The sequence below is a fragment of the Nansenia antarctica genome (genome assembly GCF_963989245.1).
Source record: "Nansenia antarctica genome assembly, chromosome: 12".
Lineage (NCBI taxonomy): Eukaryota > Metazoa > Chordata > Actinopteri > Argentiniformes > Microstomatidae > Nansenia > Nansenia antarctica.
This window is the reverse complement of record NC_137682.1, coordinates 17,026,254-17,039,945: the sequence shown is the minus strand read 5'-3', so window position 1 is coordinate 17,039,945 and position 13,692 is coordinate 17,026,254. Positions and strand designations below refer to the sequence as shown.

General features: G+C 46.2%; 1 protein-coding gene across 1 annotated transcript; it reads right to left on the bottom strand.

Moving 5' to 3' along the window:
* Positions 1-3,636: 3,636 nt before the first annotated feature.
* Positions 3,637-6,677, bottom strand: rpl21 (ribosomal protein L21). The gene is made up of 6 exons (XM_080542780.1): positions 6,645-6,677; positions 5,726-5,804; positions 5,520-5,581; positions 5,293-5,405; positions 4,706-4,856; positions 3,637-3,762 (listed from the first exon to the last, which is right to left on the bottom strand). Exons 2-6 carry the CDS (start codon positions 5,790-5,792, stop codon positions 3,673-3,675), a joined length of 483 nt encoding a protein of 160 aa, XP_080398906.1. The 5' UTR covers positions 5,793-5,804; positions 6,645-6,677; the 3' UTR covers positions 3,637-3,672.
* Positions 6,678-13,692: the final 7,015 nt, after the last annotated feature.

The following is a 13,692-nucleotide window of genomic DNA, read 5'->3' as shown; positions in this document are numbered from 1 at the left end:
GGTCGCCCATTGTCAGGGACAGGATCAATAGAGCTGGCTCAGTATCTGTGTATGGCCATGGTCTCCACTGATAACCACCATCTAGAGTCAGTATCTCTCCACCTAGACACAGTGTGTGCTCTGTGTTTGGCCTGGGATTTCCTAGATCTATTGTCAAACTCCCCCCGCCCCAAGCACACACACACACACTCACACACACACCTACCTTGCATTACAGATGCAAATATACCATAATTGACTCAATGGTAGCCCCCTTACTACTCTTACTACAATCTTGACAAAGAGCGTAGGTGTGCTTGAACAAGGATAAACAAAGACTGCAAGAGGGTTTGTTTTGAGTCAATGAGGATTGTGTAAGAAGCAGATACACATTACAACCCAATGTCTTGTCTCCATATCATATCATGCTTGTGTTTGCTAGTCCCCCTCCTTGCATCAGCTCTGTGTGTGTGTGTGTGTGTGTGTGTGTGTGTGGCGTGTGTGGTTAATGTGTAACACACAGGGTCGATATGGCTGCTGGGTGAGCTGACAGACTCAATCTGTGTGTGTCAAACGAGTGTGATTAAGGAGCTCATAGTGCTCCGCTGCTTTTATCCACAAGTCATGTCTCCTCGCTCGCTCTCCTACTCCCTCGTTCTCTCTCTCTCTCTCTGAGTGTTTACTTTTTCCTCCTTCAATCAGTAACTCGGATGAGTCAGAGCTCCAGATGAAGGCCCATTCTGTCTGTGAGAGCAGATTCACACACACACACACACACACACACACACAGACACACACACACACACACACACACACACACACACACACACACACAAACACAGCAGGGTCATTTTTTTTATACGGTGCCATTTGGACTTCATAACTTTTGAAATCCCCTCCACTGATGTGATGTCACCTCATGAGAGTGATGTGATTGAGAAATATGGTTTTCTTTTAAAAGGGACATTAACACAGCATAACAGGGTGGACAGTGATCGCAGGGACAAGCAATATTGTAAGCAAAACCTTAATGTTCTGTACAAAATTTAAAAAATTTGATAAAAACTATATTTGATTTCAATAGATATTGATCAGGAAAATGAAATAATAATAACATATTTGGAAATGTATATGTTTTTAATAGTTCTTTTTTTGGATTGAAGTTGAATGAACAACACTGGGGACATCCCAAATCCCATGCAAAATCCAATTTACATCTTTAACCAAAGCTTTTAAAATTTAGTAAACGACAACTTAGAAGCCCATATCATTGCATTCATAATAAATAACAATTGACTGTACATGAAAAACCTAATGGAATTAGTATTTGTCCAAATTTAGACAAAATACAACATGATTTAGTACTGGGGACGGAAAAGGCACCGTATTAAAAAAATGACCCAGCAGCTCCAACTCTTGATATGGCAGTGCAGTGGATATCCTTATGTTGGGTTTTCAGCCTTAGGTTAAGCAATTCCCTTTTTACATCTATGTGGATAGATTTGATTTGGCAGTACAGGGTACAAGTTGAGCTCTAACTCACACTTCTTCTTTAACCCCGCATACACAATATTATGCACACAAAAGATTCCTGACACGGTCGGATGTTATCTTGATATTCAGACCTCAACGCAGTCAATACTGATCAATAACCATGGCTTTGGATGTCATCTACTGATTGATTGCATTGATTGTGAGTTCCTGTGAGTCCTGTATCCATGTTAATTTAGGTTGTTGGACACTTATTATACAGGTCTGATAAGGAAGATCGACCCTCTGACCTTTCTGGGGCAGACCAGAGGTAACAGACCAGGGGTGACAGGCCAGGGGTAACAGACCAGGGGTAACAGACCAGGGTAACAGACCAGGGGTAATAGAGGGCCAGGGGTAACAGACCAGGGGTAACAGACCAGGGGTAATAGAGGGCCAGGGGTAACAGACCAGGGTAACAGACCAGGGGTAACAGACCAGGGGTAACAGAGGACCAGGGGTAACAGACCAGGGTAACAGACCAGGGGTAACAGACCAGGGGTAACAGACCAGGGTAACAGACCAGGGGTAACAGACCAGGGGTAACAGACCAGGGTAACAGACCAGGGGTAACAGACCAGGGGTAACAGACCAGGGTAACAGACCAGGGTAACAGGCCAGGGTAACAGACCAGGGTAACAGACCAGGGGTAACAGACCAGGGGTAACAGACCAGGGTAACAGACCAGGGGTAACAGACCAGGGATAACAGACCAGGGGTAACAGACCAGGGGTAACAGACCAGGGATAACAGACCAGGGGTAACAGACCAGGGGTAACAGACCAGGGATAACAGACCAGGGGTAACAGACCAGGGGTAACAGACCAGGGATAACAGTGTTGTGTTGTGATCTTATGTAGGGTACTACAGTAGACTAGAGGGTTATGGTTAAAGTGTAATATTGTTCCCAGACACAACAACCTGGGGACAAGGTTATGTTCCACCTGATACACCTTCGTCATTACTCCTGTCCCACTATTTTCCAGGCTGTTTGTGCTATCTATAGTTTAAAATGACTTCCTATGTAGGTAATATATGTATATGCTTAAATAAGAATTGACCTTCTTCAGGATTCACATGGTTGGAGAAAGTGAGTGAATTTGCTCTACCCAGATCTATTTGGCATTTGTCTGAAAAGTTCTTCACACTCAGAGTAAGTTCACCCTGTCTGTCCATCTCTCTCTCTCACACCCTGTCCCCCAGCTCTGACCCTATCTTTGTAAACTGGACGTAATTGGAGTAAATATTGGGCAAGTACTGAGGTGGGATGAGATAACATATTTGTCAAATACCCAGTCAGCCTCCACTGATTAAACAGCACACATCAACATAGGACAGGGGTGGTCCCTACAGAAACAAACACACAGTAATCTCTGCAACTCCAGTGCATGGCACTTATCCTGGTGCACACTGCCCTCTACTGGCCTGCTTTATGTAGATCTAGGACAGTGGTTCTCAAACCTCTCCTCAGGGACCCCCAGCTGCTCCACATTATTTGATCTGTTCCACCACCAGCGCACCTGACTCAACTAGTCAGTACTTTATTAGTTGAATCAGGTGTGCTGGTGGTGGAACAGATCAAATATGTGGAGCGGCTGGGGGTCCCAGAGGAGGGGTTTGAGGACCACTGGTCTAGGAGAAAACATTCCCAGTGTTTAATTGAGTACGGTGCAAATCTCACATTATTGCAGGCATGTACATCAATAACAATCCCATATCTAATTCATTACAGAGAACTAAATACAATGTGTAAAATATTAACATTACATGCAATATTCTGAATCTATTCAATGCAACATAGTTTTGGACTGTCGGGACTGACTAGTGTCAACCTATATGCATTACTGGAATCAATTCAAACAAATTATTTTGGGCAGACTGGTGTGAGTCACTCCACCTGTGAACTAGAATTGTGTTTTACCTTTACTCAGTCAGTGATCAAAGGACAACCATCACTGAGAAACAGTAACACCAACCCAAACACTCACTGAATAGCTACCTCCCCTCAAATGTCACCCATAAACTCTTAATATCAGCTTAGTCTCCCCCTAAAAGTCCTGAAACTTGTGAAGGGATGATAACATCTGAGTTGGTGTGTGTGTAAAAACAAGACAGTGGTACAGACAGTGAGTGTGTGTATAAACAGTTTTATTTTGTCCACATTTAGGCCATGAACTCATAGGGGATGGGCTCCAGCAGCTGGGGCTCATTGTTCTTGGTGCTGACGAAGCGGGCCTCACGAGGAGCCTTGGGCTACAGAGAGCAGGGGGAGGGGGGGGGCAGGTGGAGTAAGATTGAGAAGGAGGGGGGGAACAAAGAACAGGTGTTTTTTATTGGTTTTTATAAAAACGCAACACCGTGTATACAATCAATTAATCAAACAATCAGACATTTAAGACATTACATTCAACAACAACCAACATTAAACTAACTAAAGTGCTCAGTGTTCAGTGTATTGTCCAGTGTAGTGTAATGTTCAGTGTTCAGTGTCCAGGTTCCAGTGTCGGTAGGAGGCAGGGGTAAAAAACCTGTTCGCTGTGCATCCGGGAAAAAATTCCCCTGCAGCCCTCTAGTTGTAGAGCGACTACTATCCAGTTTGCCCACCAGTGCAAAGCCGTGGTTCCCCCACCTCCCTCCCCCGAGGGACCCCACACAAAGGGACCCCGAACAAAGAACAACAGGTGAGTGACACTCAACGGCCGCATTAGAAGCACAGGTGATAACCGCATCAACATCGTTCAATTATACATGACCAGGCCAAGCTTTCAACTGTGGTTTCTAAACAACAGGGTGCATGTAGAATGGTGTGTTCACCATCCCTGCTCTGAGAAACCTACTGGGTATGCGGTCTCAATTAATCCAGAATCATATTAAGTTGATTTTGTGTTAGTTCTGGGTTGAAGCAAAAGTGCACACCCTGTAGCTCCCCCCAGGACTAGAACTGGTGACCACCTGTATAAAATGGACCAGCTGTGTAGGCTAGGTTAAGGTGAACCTGGGGGGTGCCTAGTGGTACACCACACTAATGCACATACCATATCATCGCATGGTTCCTGGTTTGATTCCAACCGTCATATCTTGCATGTTATCCCTCCTCTCTCTCACCCATCCTGCCTGTAAATCTCTAATATCTCTATTGCAATAAAAGCAGAAATTCCCTAAAAATATATTAAAAATATAATAAAAAGGTGCATACCTGGCGTTTCAGCTCCACCCAGGTGCCCTTCAGCTTGGCCTCCACCTTCAGCTTCTCGTTCAGCTTGACGCGCTGCAGGAAGCTGTCCCTGCTCTTAGAGTGCTTCACGTGCTCAATACGCACGTTGATCCTCTTGGCCAGGATCTTACCCCTGCAGGGGGAGATGAAGAGTTTAGGCTAGATCACAAATGAATGGAAGACTCATTGACTTCACAACCCGACGTGGTGTACGCATTAGCTTTGGGTGGAATATCACGCAACTAGGTAAACCATTTATCACATCAAGTGTCGTCTTGTGAACAACCCGTGGTCAAACAGGTGTGACTTTAGGCGTCTCATGACAAATATTGTCCCCCACGTGAATGACCACTTAGGACACAGGACAGCCCGGGTGGCAAAGTGAAAGTGGGGTTTTGACGCATGTTCATAGATAGCCCATCATGATGAGATGGCTGTGGACTGTAGTGCAATTAGAAGGAGACTATCGAGTGCATTTGTATTCAGTTCGTGAACAAGCTAAATGAACAAATCACATGGTCTAGACAAAATGGCTGAATTACATTCCTCCTACAATCTCTTGTACTTACTTGACCTGCTTGTTGACAATGATGCCAACAGCATGCTGGGTTACATTGTACACCCTCCCTGTCTTGCCATGGTAACACTTATGAGGCATTCCTTTCTGGATGGTTCCTGTGCCCTGAGGAAGGAGAGACATTGAGAATTGTATGTTATCAAATCACAATAGGTCATGTTGTGATAGCCTATGCAGGCCATTTTAGATTTGTAGGTTGAAATAAAATGTGAAACCTACCTTGATGTCAACGATATCTCCCTTTTTGTAGATTCGCATGTAGGTGGACAGAGGAATGGGGCCTGTAAGATAAAGCGAATGGTTAGTTTCAATCATGGACGACACGTAACACGTTATTTAAACGAGATCGAGGTGGGAATGCAGTGCACCGACAAGATAGATGTAGCAAATACATTTCCAAAATAATTGTCTTATGTATAACTCACCATGCTTGCGGAAAGCCCTGCTGAACATATACCTCGTCCCCCTCCTCTTGCCTCTGGTGTTCGTCATGATGCCTGGTTACTGAAAGAACGAAACGAGATTTAGACATCTTCTCTTTCTTCCATCACGTCGACTGTCAATGGCCCCTGGCCTGAGCTAGATTACTCTTCCTGCTACAACTGGTGGATTGATGATTCACTTGCTTAGTCAAATGTATCGATTGTAAGTCGCTTTAGAATAAGGCGTCTGATAAATGCCCAAAATGTCAATGTAAATGTTCTCAAACTGCTAGAAAGACAGAGCACAGTCATTAGGCAGCAACACTGGCTATGGGGAGATTATGCCAATGAATAATAGCTACCTAAGAGCAGATACAGCTAGCATCTAGTTTGCTCCCCTAGCATGTGAACACTTCAAGTTGTCAGATACATGATCGATCAATCAAACGTTGGTCACTCGCAGTTGACCAGTCATGGATCATCAGATCATTTAACTAAGATCCATTATGTTGCAAAGATCCATTATGTTGCAAACACTTAAGTTACTTGGATGTCAATACAATAGTTAAGCGCATTGGTGCAACAAAGCGTTGACTGAAATGGCCGCAGGGCTGTCCAGAGCGAAATAACGCTGAGAATATGGTTGGCAGTAGTCATTTTGCGAGACAAACTGCAAACACGTGATGTTTCATTGTAAGTAAGAATTAAACAGCTCGCTACCAGCGTTGGGCCCACATGGAGAGCCATGCCGCTATCCCCATTCACTTAACAAGTCATTTTAAGTCATACAGACTTGGCTTTAATGGCTGATCTAACGACTCACGCGTAGAGTGTGTTTTACAGCGATGATATCAATATATTTATACGGAACAACTGTAAGATTACACTGTTTTCAGAGGTTTTAACACGGAGCTGTTCTTACCCCCGTTCGCTTGCAAGATGGCGGGTACGGCGGAAAGAGAGATCTGCGGACCCAAGCCCCTCCTTCTAAAGCTGAATTCAGGAGTCCCATGATAACGCCTGAACAAAATGCTAGTTTAACAGAATTTCGTGAGTTTAGAATGATAAGGTTCTATCTCCGTTTAGAATGATAAGGTTCTATCTCCGTTTAGGGCAGTTCAGAGATATTGAGCGTCAACGTTTTTACATTCCATTATGTTTTGTGAGATGGAACCTTTGTATTTTATGAATTACTAACTAAAACATTTCTACATTTTAAAAATAACACCACACAGGCATTAATAAACACCTAATGGATCAGATTATGTAAAAAACTCAATTTGGACAAAAATGGAGATAGAACCTTATAATTCTAACATCACGATTTGCCAATCAGTACTGTTCTACGGTCAGTTTGTACGTTTTTCATTATCATGAACACAAATACCACAGCAGATGGGGGAAACCTGTCCTAGATCAGATGTTAAGTTGGAGTTTGTTGACGCTTAATGTGTGTGTGGCAGATTGAGATTCTTTCATTCTCAAACGCCCCATATACACATTTCACCTCAATTGTCAGTGCTTTAATACTGTCAAATTCACACAGTCCAGTGACAACGGAAGAAAACAATCCAGAAAAATGCAGGTGGGCCTACCTGGAATTGACCATTGATTTATGAGTGTTGTGATTTTGTAGTGAGTGTTCTCTCTGAGTGTTCTCTCTGAGTGTTCTCTCTGAGTGTTCTGTCTGAGTGTTCTCTCTGAGTGTTCTCTCTGAGTGTTCTCTCTGAGTGTTCTCTCTGAGTGTTCCGTCTGAGTGTTCTCTCTGAGTGTTCCGTCTGAGTGTTCTCTCTGAGTGTTCTGTCTGAGTGTTCTCTCTGAGTGTTCCGTCTGAGTGTTCCGTCTGAGTGTTCTCTCTGAGTGTTCCGTCTGAGTGTTCTGTCTGAGTGTTCTCAGAGTAATGTATTTTATTTATTCAGTAGGTGGATGACCTCCAGCACCTCTGATAGCCCAGTAACTGTAACAATTTTGTCTGATTATGGCAGACCTAAGTGCGGGCTCGTTTCCATGGCCTGGTTCACACAGGCCTGGCAGCCAATCAGGTTTCATGGTCATGTTTTGTGCATGCACACAAACACACACAAACACACACACTCCCCCTTCAAGCCCATCTCCTTGTACTACTTATAAGCTTAAGTACAGCCTCCTGAAATGGAGCATAATCTCCATTAACAGTATGGTTAAAAAGCAGAGAGATGTCGGGAAACTGTTCTCTGAATTCTTCCTCAGCATGCAGTCTCTGGTCGTCTCTGGAGAAAGGCTCTGCCCCAAACACTGATGCTCGCTTCAGTATTGAGCCCACATCTTGCTGGTACATCTGGGCAGCACCTTCTCCATTTGGCAGCAGGTCAGGATTGATCCTTTTCTGGCATCCTCCTCCTGCCAACTGATTTGGAACACCCTTGCCTGCAGAGCAATACCGTATGTACTGATTAGGATAATATCGCATTCCAAACATTCACTCTATTCATTTTTCCATAGACTATGGACTGGGCACAACTAGGGGATACAGTATTCTATAGATGTCTAGGAAGATCTATACTGTACATGTTACTCATGCTGATGTGATGTGTGAATATAATGCACCTGGAATTGGATGCGCATTCCATGACTGGACAACTCTATCCAGGCCTATTTTGCTGACTCGACAGGTGAGGTTCGAGATGCAGTATTGGACCAGAGAATCGTCCATGTCAATGATGTCCTCATTCACCATGTTGACCAGAGCCTGTTTCAATTAGTAATTAACCCGGTTGTTGACCTCTGGCCACATCCTTTCTACTTTGTGATTCTGAAAGAAAACATTGTTTCACATACATTTCATATTTTTACACAATTCAATTCAAAAGAAAAAAATAAATTAATTGGACAAAACAAAGTAAGCAAAAAGGTTTAAGAACCGCTTTACAGTATATCACATATGGTATACTTAAAACAACAAGGATTATGAATCACGGTATACTTATTGATGATATACTTGTTGATGAAACAAGTATACTTGTTGATAGACTATGGACTGGGCACAGCCAGGGGATAAAGTATTCTATATATGTCTAGGAAGATCTATACTGTACATGTACTTGTTTGATGAAACAAGTATACCAAATACAAGAGAAATCAGAAAAGTATGTGCGGAACATGAAAATAAACATACTTTTGTGGACGGGGTTTGGCGGTATGGTGGCCTTTCGGTGTTGTGGCGGTGTTGGCATAGCTTTTCTTGCATATACAAGGTTAAGTAGAACTCTTTACCATGGTCTACTCTTACGGTGTCCCACATTCCCTCAGTGACAACAGCCTGCCTGTAAAACACCATGAATCACTAGAGTTGCATGTATAAAGGATTACATAACACCAAACACAGCACTATACTGTATTTCTGTTTCATTTTTACATTTTTTGTTTTTGCCTAAAATAAAATGCATTTTAGTAGCCTACTATACAGAAATGTAGGTGTTTACCTGTAAACATCTTCATAGATGATAAGATTGTTTTTGACAGGCATGGTTGCATGGCCAACAATCTTGGAGCTATAGCCATCCACTGCCAAAACATGTGTCACACCAAACATCACCAACTTTTCGTTCTGGTCTAAGTGCAGTTTATGGCCAGTGTATTCCGCATGATACAGCTGGGGATTCAAATTACGGGCACCCTGTACAACAAGCTAAATGTTAGTAATGATATACGTATAATTGATTAATCTACTTATTTAGTGTACATAGCCTACTTACTAGACGACGTGCTTCGTTGTATGGTTGATGGGTATCTCTCAACACCTTTCCGATGCGGCACTCTGCAGCATTTACTCCTTTTGTAGACAGGTACCCCTTCATCATTTTTCTGCCATATGTTGGACCTGTCTGTAGAATGTGGAGCAAAAAGGCTTGTATTTAAATTGGGGTAATAAAGATGGAGTGGCGACAAACATTGATTGGGAATGGCCTCATTGATCAGTTTTGACAGAATTGTCCCCCCCTGCCCCCGGCGTTGAGCGCACCCCCCCCCCCACCACCCCCCCCGTCAACAAAATAAGTTGAGCGCACCCCCCCCCCCCCCCCCCGTCAACAAAATAACTTTTTGAAAAGTTGGCAGCTCTGATGACAGACTAGGCCTACCTCAAATACGATAGTTATGGAGATAGACTCCAGTTCTATGAGTGGAGCGGAGCCCCATAGGGGAGCTCTGCTCCTATTGGTTTACCCGCTACCTAAAGTAGCCAATGACTGAATTTTTCAATGCCTGCGCCCGCCTGGGGTGCTATATAAAGGGGTGTACTTCGCTACCTCATTCTCCCAAACATACAAAAACAGCCGGGTTTGAACGAGTCGAAGTGGGCCAGCAGCCCTATGGGGCTCCGCTCCACTCATAGAACTGGAGTCTATCTCCATAACTATCGTTCTATATCGTGGAGCTCCGCCCCATAGGGGAGCTCTGCTCCTATTGGTTTAGGCGGAGCGAACGAGGCCAAATGTACCCCCACTGAGACTATTAATCCGTAAAACAATCTCAGCGGCACCCGGAGCTGACCACTGATGTTGGTTCAAGACAACCTTAAAAAGTTGGCCCAACCCACACGAGTCTGCTCCACTGATCTAGCCCTTACGTGAGCACGCAGGGTTGTAGATCTAACGGAACATGTCCTGGAGGAGGGTCCCCTCCCCAGGCACATCCGTAATCATCCTGACAGCACTTGAATAGCATCCCCAACCAGGGTAATCCAAGTGCCATCCCCACTACCTCAGTCCTCAGCAAACTGAGGACAGAGTGAGAAAAGGATGAGGAAGAAATATCACTTACCTAACCCTTACGTTGGGTTGTTGATCTAACAGACATGTCCTGGAGGAGGGTCCCCTCCCCAGGCACATCCGTATTCATCCTGACAGCACTTGAATAGAATCCCCATGACCAGGGTAATCCAAGTGCCCTTCACACAACATCAGTCATCAGCAAAACTGAGGACAGAATGAGAAAGGATTGAGGACGAATATCACTGACCTAACCCTTACGTGAGCACGTAGGGTTGTAGATCTAACGGAACATGTCCTGGAGGAGGGTCCCCTCCCCAGGCACATCCGTAATCATCCTGACAGCACTTGAATAGAATCCCCAACCAGGGTGATCCAAGTGCTTTCCCCACTACATCAGTCATCAGCAAAACTGAGGACAGAATGAGAAAAGGATGCGGAAGAAATATCACTGATCTAACCCTTACGTGAGCACGTAGGGTTGTTGATCTAACGGAACATGTCCTGGAGGAGGGTCCCCTCCCCAGGCACATCCGTATTCATCCTGACAACACTTGAATAGGATCCCCATGACCAGGGTAATCCAAGTGCCTTCCCACTACATCAGTCATCAGCAAAACTGAGGACAGAATGAGAAAAGGATGAGGAAGAATATCTTTCAAGTAATACCGTACAAAAAGTGATGGCGACGACCAAGACGCCGCCTCACATATCTCCTCCACTCCCACTCCCCTGAGAATGGCCACTGATGTGGCCATGCCCCTGGTGGAATGAGCCCGAATGCCAGTCGGCACGGGCTGCCCCTTCGATTCGTATGCGAGGCTAATAGCCTCGCAAATCCAATGGGACAGCCTCTGCTTCGAGAGTGGTGCCCCGGCTTTCTGTCCGCCGTAGCAGATCAGAAGCTGGGGAGAAGATCTCAGTCCTGCCGTGCGCTTCACATATTGTGCCAACGCGCGCACCGGACATAGACAATGTAAACGCCTCTCCCTCTCTCCGTCGTGAGGAGGAGGAAAAAAGGCGCTCAGAGCACAGCTCTGAACCCTAAACCCACGATTAACCTTAGGGATAAAAGCCGGGTTAGGGCGTAACACAGCTTTTGTTTTGTCATCAGATATGATCAACAATCTGCCCGTGTCGAGAGAGCACATAAATCACTCACTCGCTTAGCCGTAGTCAAGGCGAGGAGCTGACTCGTCTTGAGAGACAATAAACGCAACGACACAGTGTCAATGGGTTCGAATGGGGCACGCACAGCGCCTCTAGCACAATCGACAGGTCCCATTTTGGCATTAGAGTCCTACGAGGGCGTCTAAGCCTACACACTCCAGTCAAAAAACGCTTAACCAGCGAATGACTGAACAGTGTCGTTGTCGCAAAACCCTCATGACAAGCTGAGATGACAGCCGCGTAAACTTTAATAGTTCTCGCCGCCAATCCCTTGTCAAACAGCGACTGTAAGAAGCACAAGAACGTTTCGACCCGACAGCAGACTGGGTCAACGTCCTGTCCCTCACACTGTGTAAACACTCGCCAGCGCGCCGCATATCCCTTTGCAGTGGATTGCGCGCGCGCACTCTGAATGGTCTGAATGACCGCGTCTGTCAGACCCCTGCGTTCTAACAAATCCATCTCAGTAACCAGGCCATGAGGGGGCCCCCCATCATAGGCGGCCCCCTCACCAAGCCTCTGGCTTGAGAGAGTGCATCTTGTCGATGAGGTATGGGCCATGGGCCCTCTACCAACATCTCCATCAGTTCCGGAAACCACGGGGCTCCGGGACGGTCCGGGGCTACAAGAATTAACTCTAGCCTCTCTGACCTCACTCGTGCCAACAGTGGGAGGATAGATGTCAGGGGTGGGAACGCGTATAACAGGACCCTCGGCCATGGGTGGTGTGCGAATGTATCGACTCCCAATGGCGGGTTGTCCTGTTCGCGCAGGAAGAACCAAAGGCGACACTGCGCATTCGTCCGTGACGCAAACAGAACCACTTCTGCTTGCCCGAACCGTGCCCAAATCAGCGACACAATGGAGGGTGCTAACCTCCAGTCGTCGTCCCTCGGGCCTCCCCGTGATAACAGATCTGCTCCTTCGTTGAGCAGACCTGGAATGTGGAGAGCTTTCAGCGAACTCAGGCGACTCCGCGCGCGATGACGCGCGGGTCTCTCCAGTAGCTCAGGTCGGTTTTGACCGATCTCTGTATTACAATCAACTTGCGACGGCGTTCTCACTGGAACCCGTCGCAGTCGTGCGAACCGCCTCTGCAGTCTGCGCATGTGTAACAGGCCTAAGGGGACCACTACATGGGCTGCAGACCTCAGTCCTAGTAAGGACATCCTTGACAGAGCGGTGATTGTATTTGTCACTCGACACACCCAGGGAGCTGACGTCAGTGTCGCTCTCCGTGGTGCCGATAAACTGGCCCTCATCTCGGCAGTATCCAACTGAATGCCTAGATAGGAAAACTGTTGAGCCGGCCACGGAGCACTCTCTGTCCAGTTTACAGCTAACCCCAGCTGAGTGAGGCGCTGCACCAGTGAGGTTGCGTCCCGAATGGCTCGATTTGGGCATTGGGCCAAGACCAGTAGGTCGTCGAGATCCGCATATTATGCGTATCTCGTTACGCCTCAGTGGTTCGAGTGCTGTCTGCACGCATTTGGAGAAAAAACGAGGAGCAAGCGCGTACCCGAAGGGCAGGCGCGTGTACTCGTAAACCTTCCCTTGGAAAACAAAACGTAGGAATTTCCTGTGCCACTCTGTGATTGGCACACGAAATACGCGACCCTCAGGTATCTACGAAAGGGGCGTTTCGCCACTCTCTCGTTGAGGACCCTGAAATCTAGTATGGGTCTCATGTCTCCCGAATTCTTTGGGACAAGGAAATACGGGGAGTACCATCTCATGTCCCACTGGTCCCTCGGAACCAATGTCACTGCGCCCTTTGTTAGGAGATTCGTAATCTCCTCCCGGAGCGCACTTGTCTTTATCGGGCAGGACAAAAAACAGTCTCTCTCACGCCCCTGAAGGGCGGAGGAGGCTGAATGAACTGTAGTGCATATCCCCTCCTCAATGTCCTGTCAAGCCAGCCCGACAGAATACCTGTCCCTTCTAGTCATTCTGCATAAAGCAACGACAGCGGCTGGGCCGTCTGTTGTGGTGCAGTCGACAGAAAAAGCTTGAATTTCTGTATGACCCCAGCCGCCGCTGCCCACCGAGGAG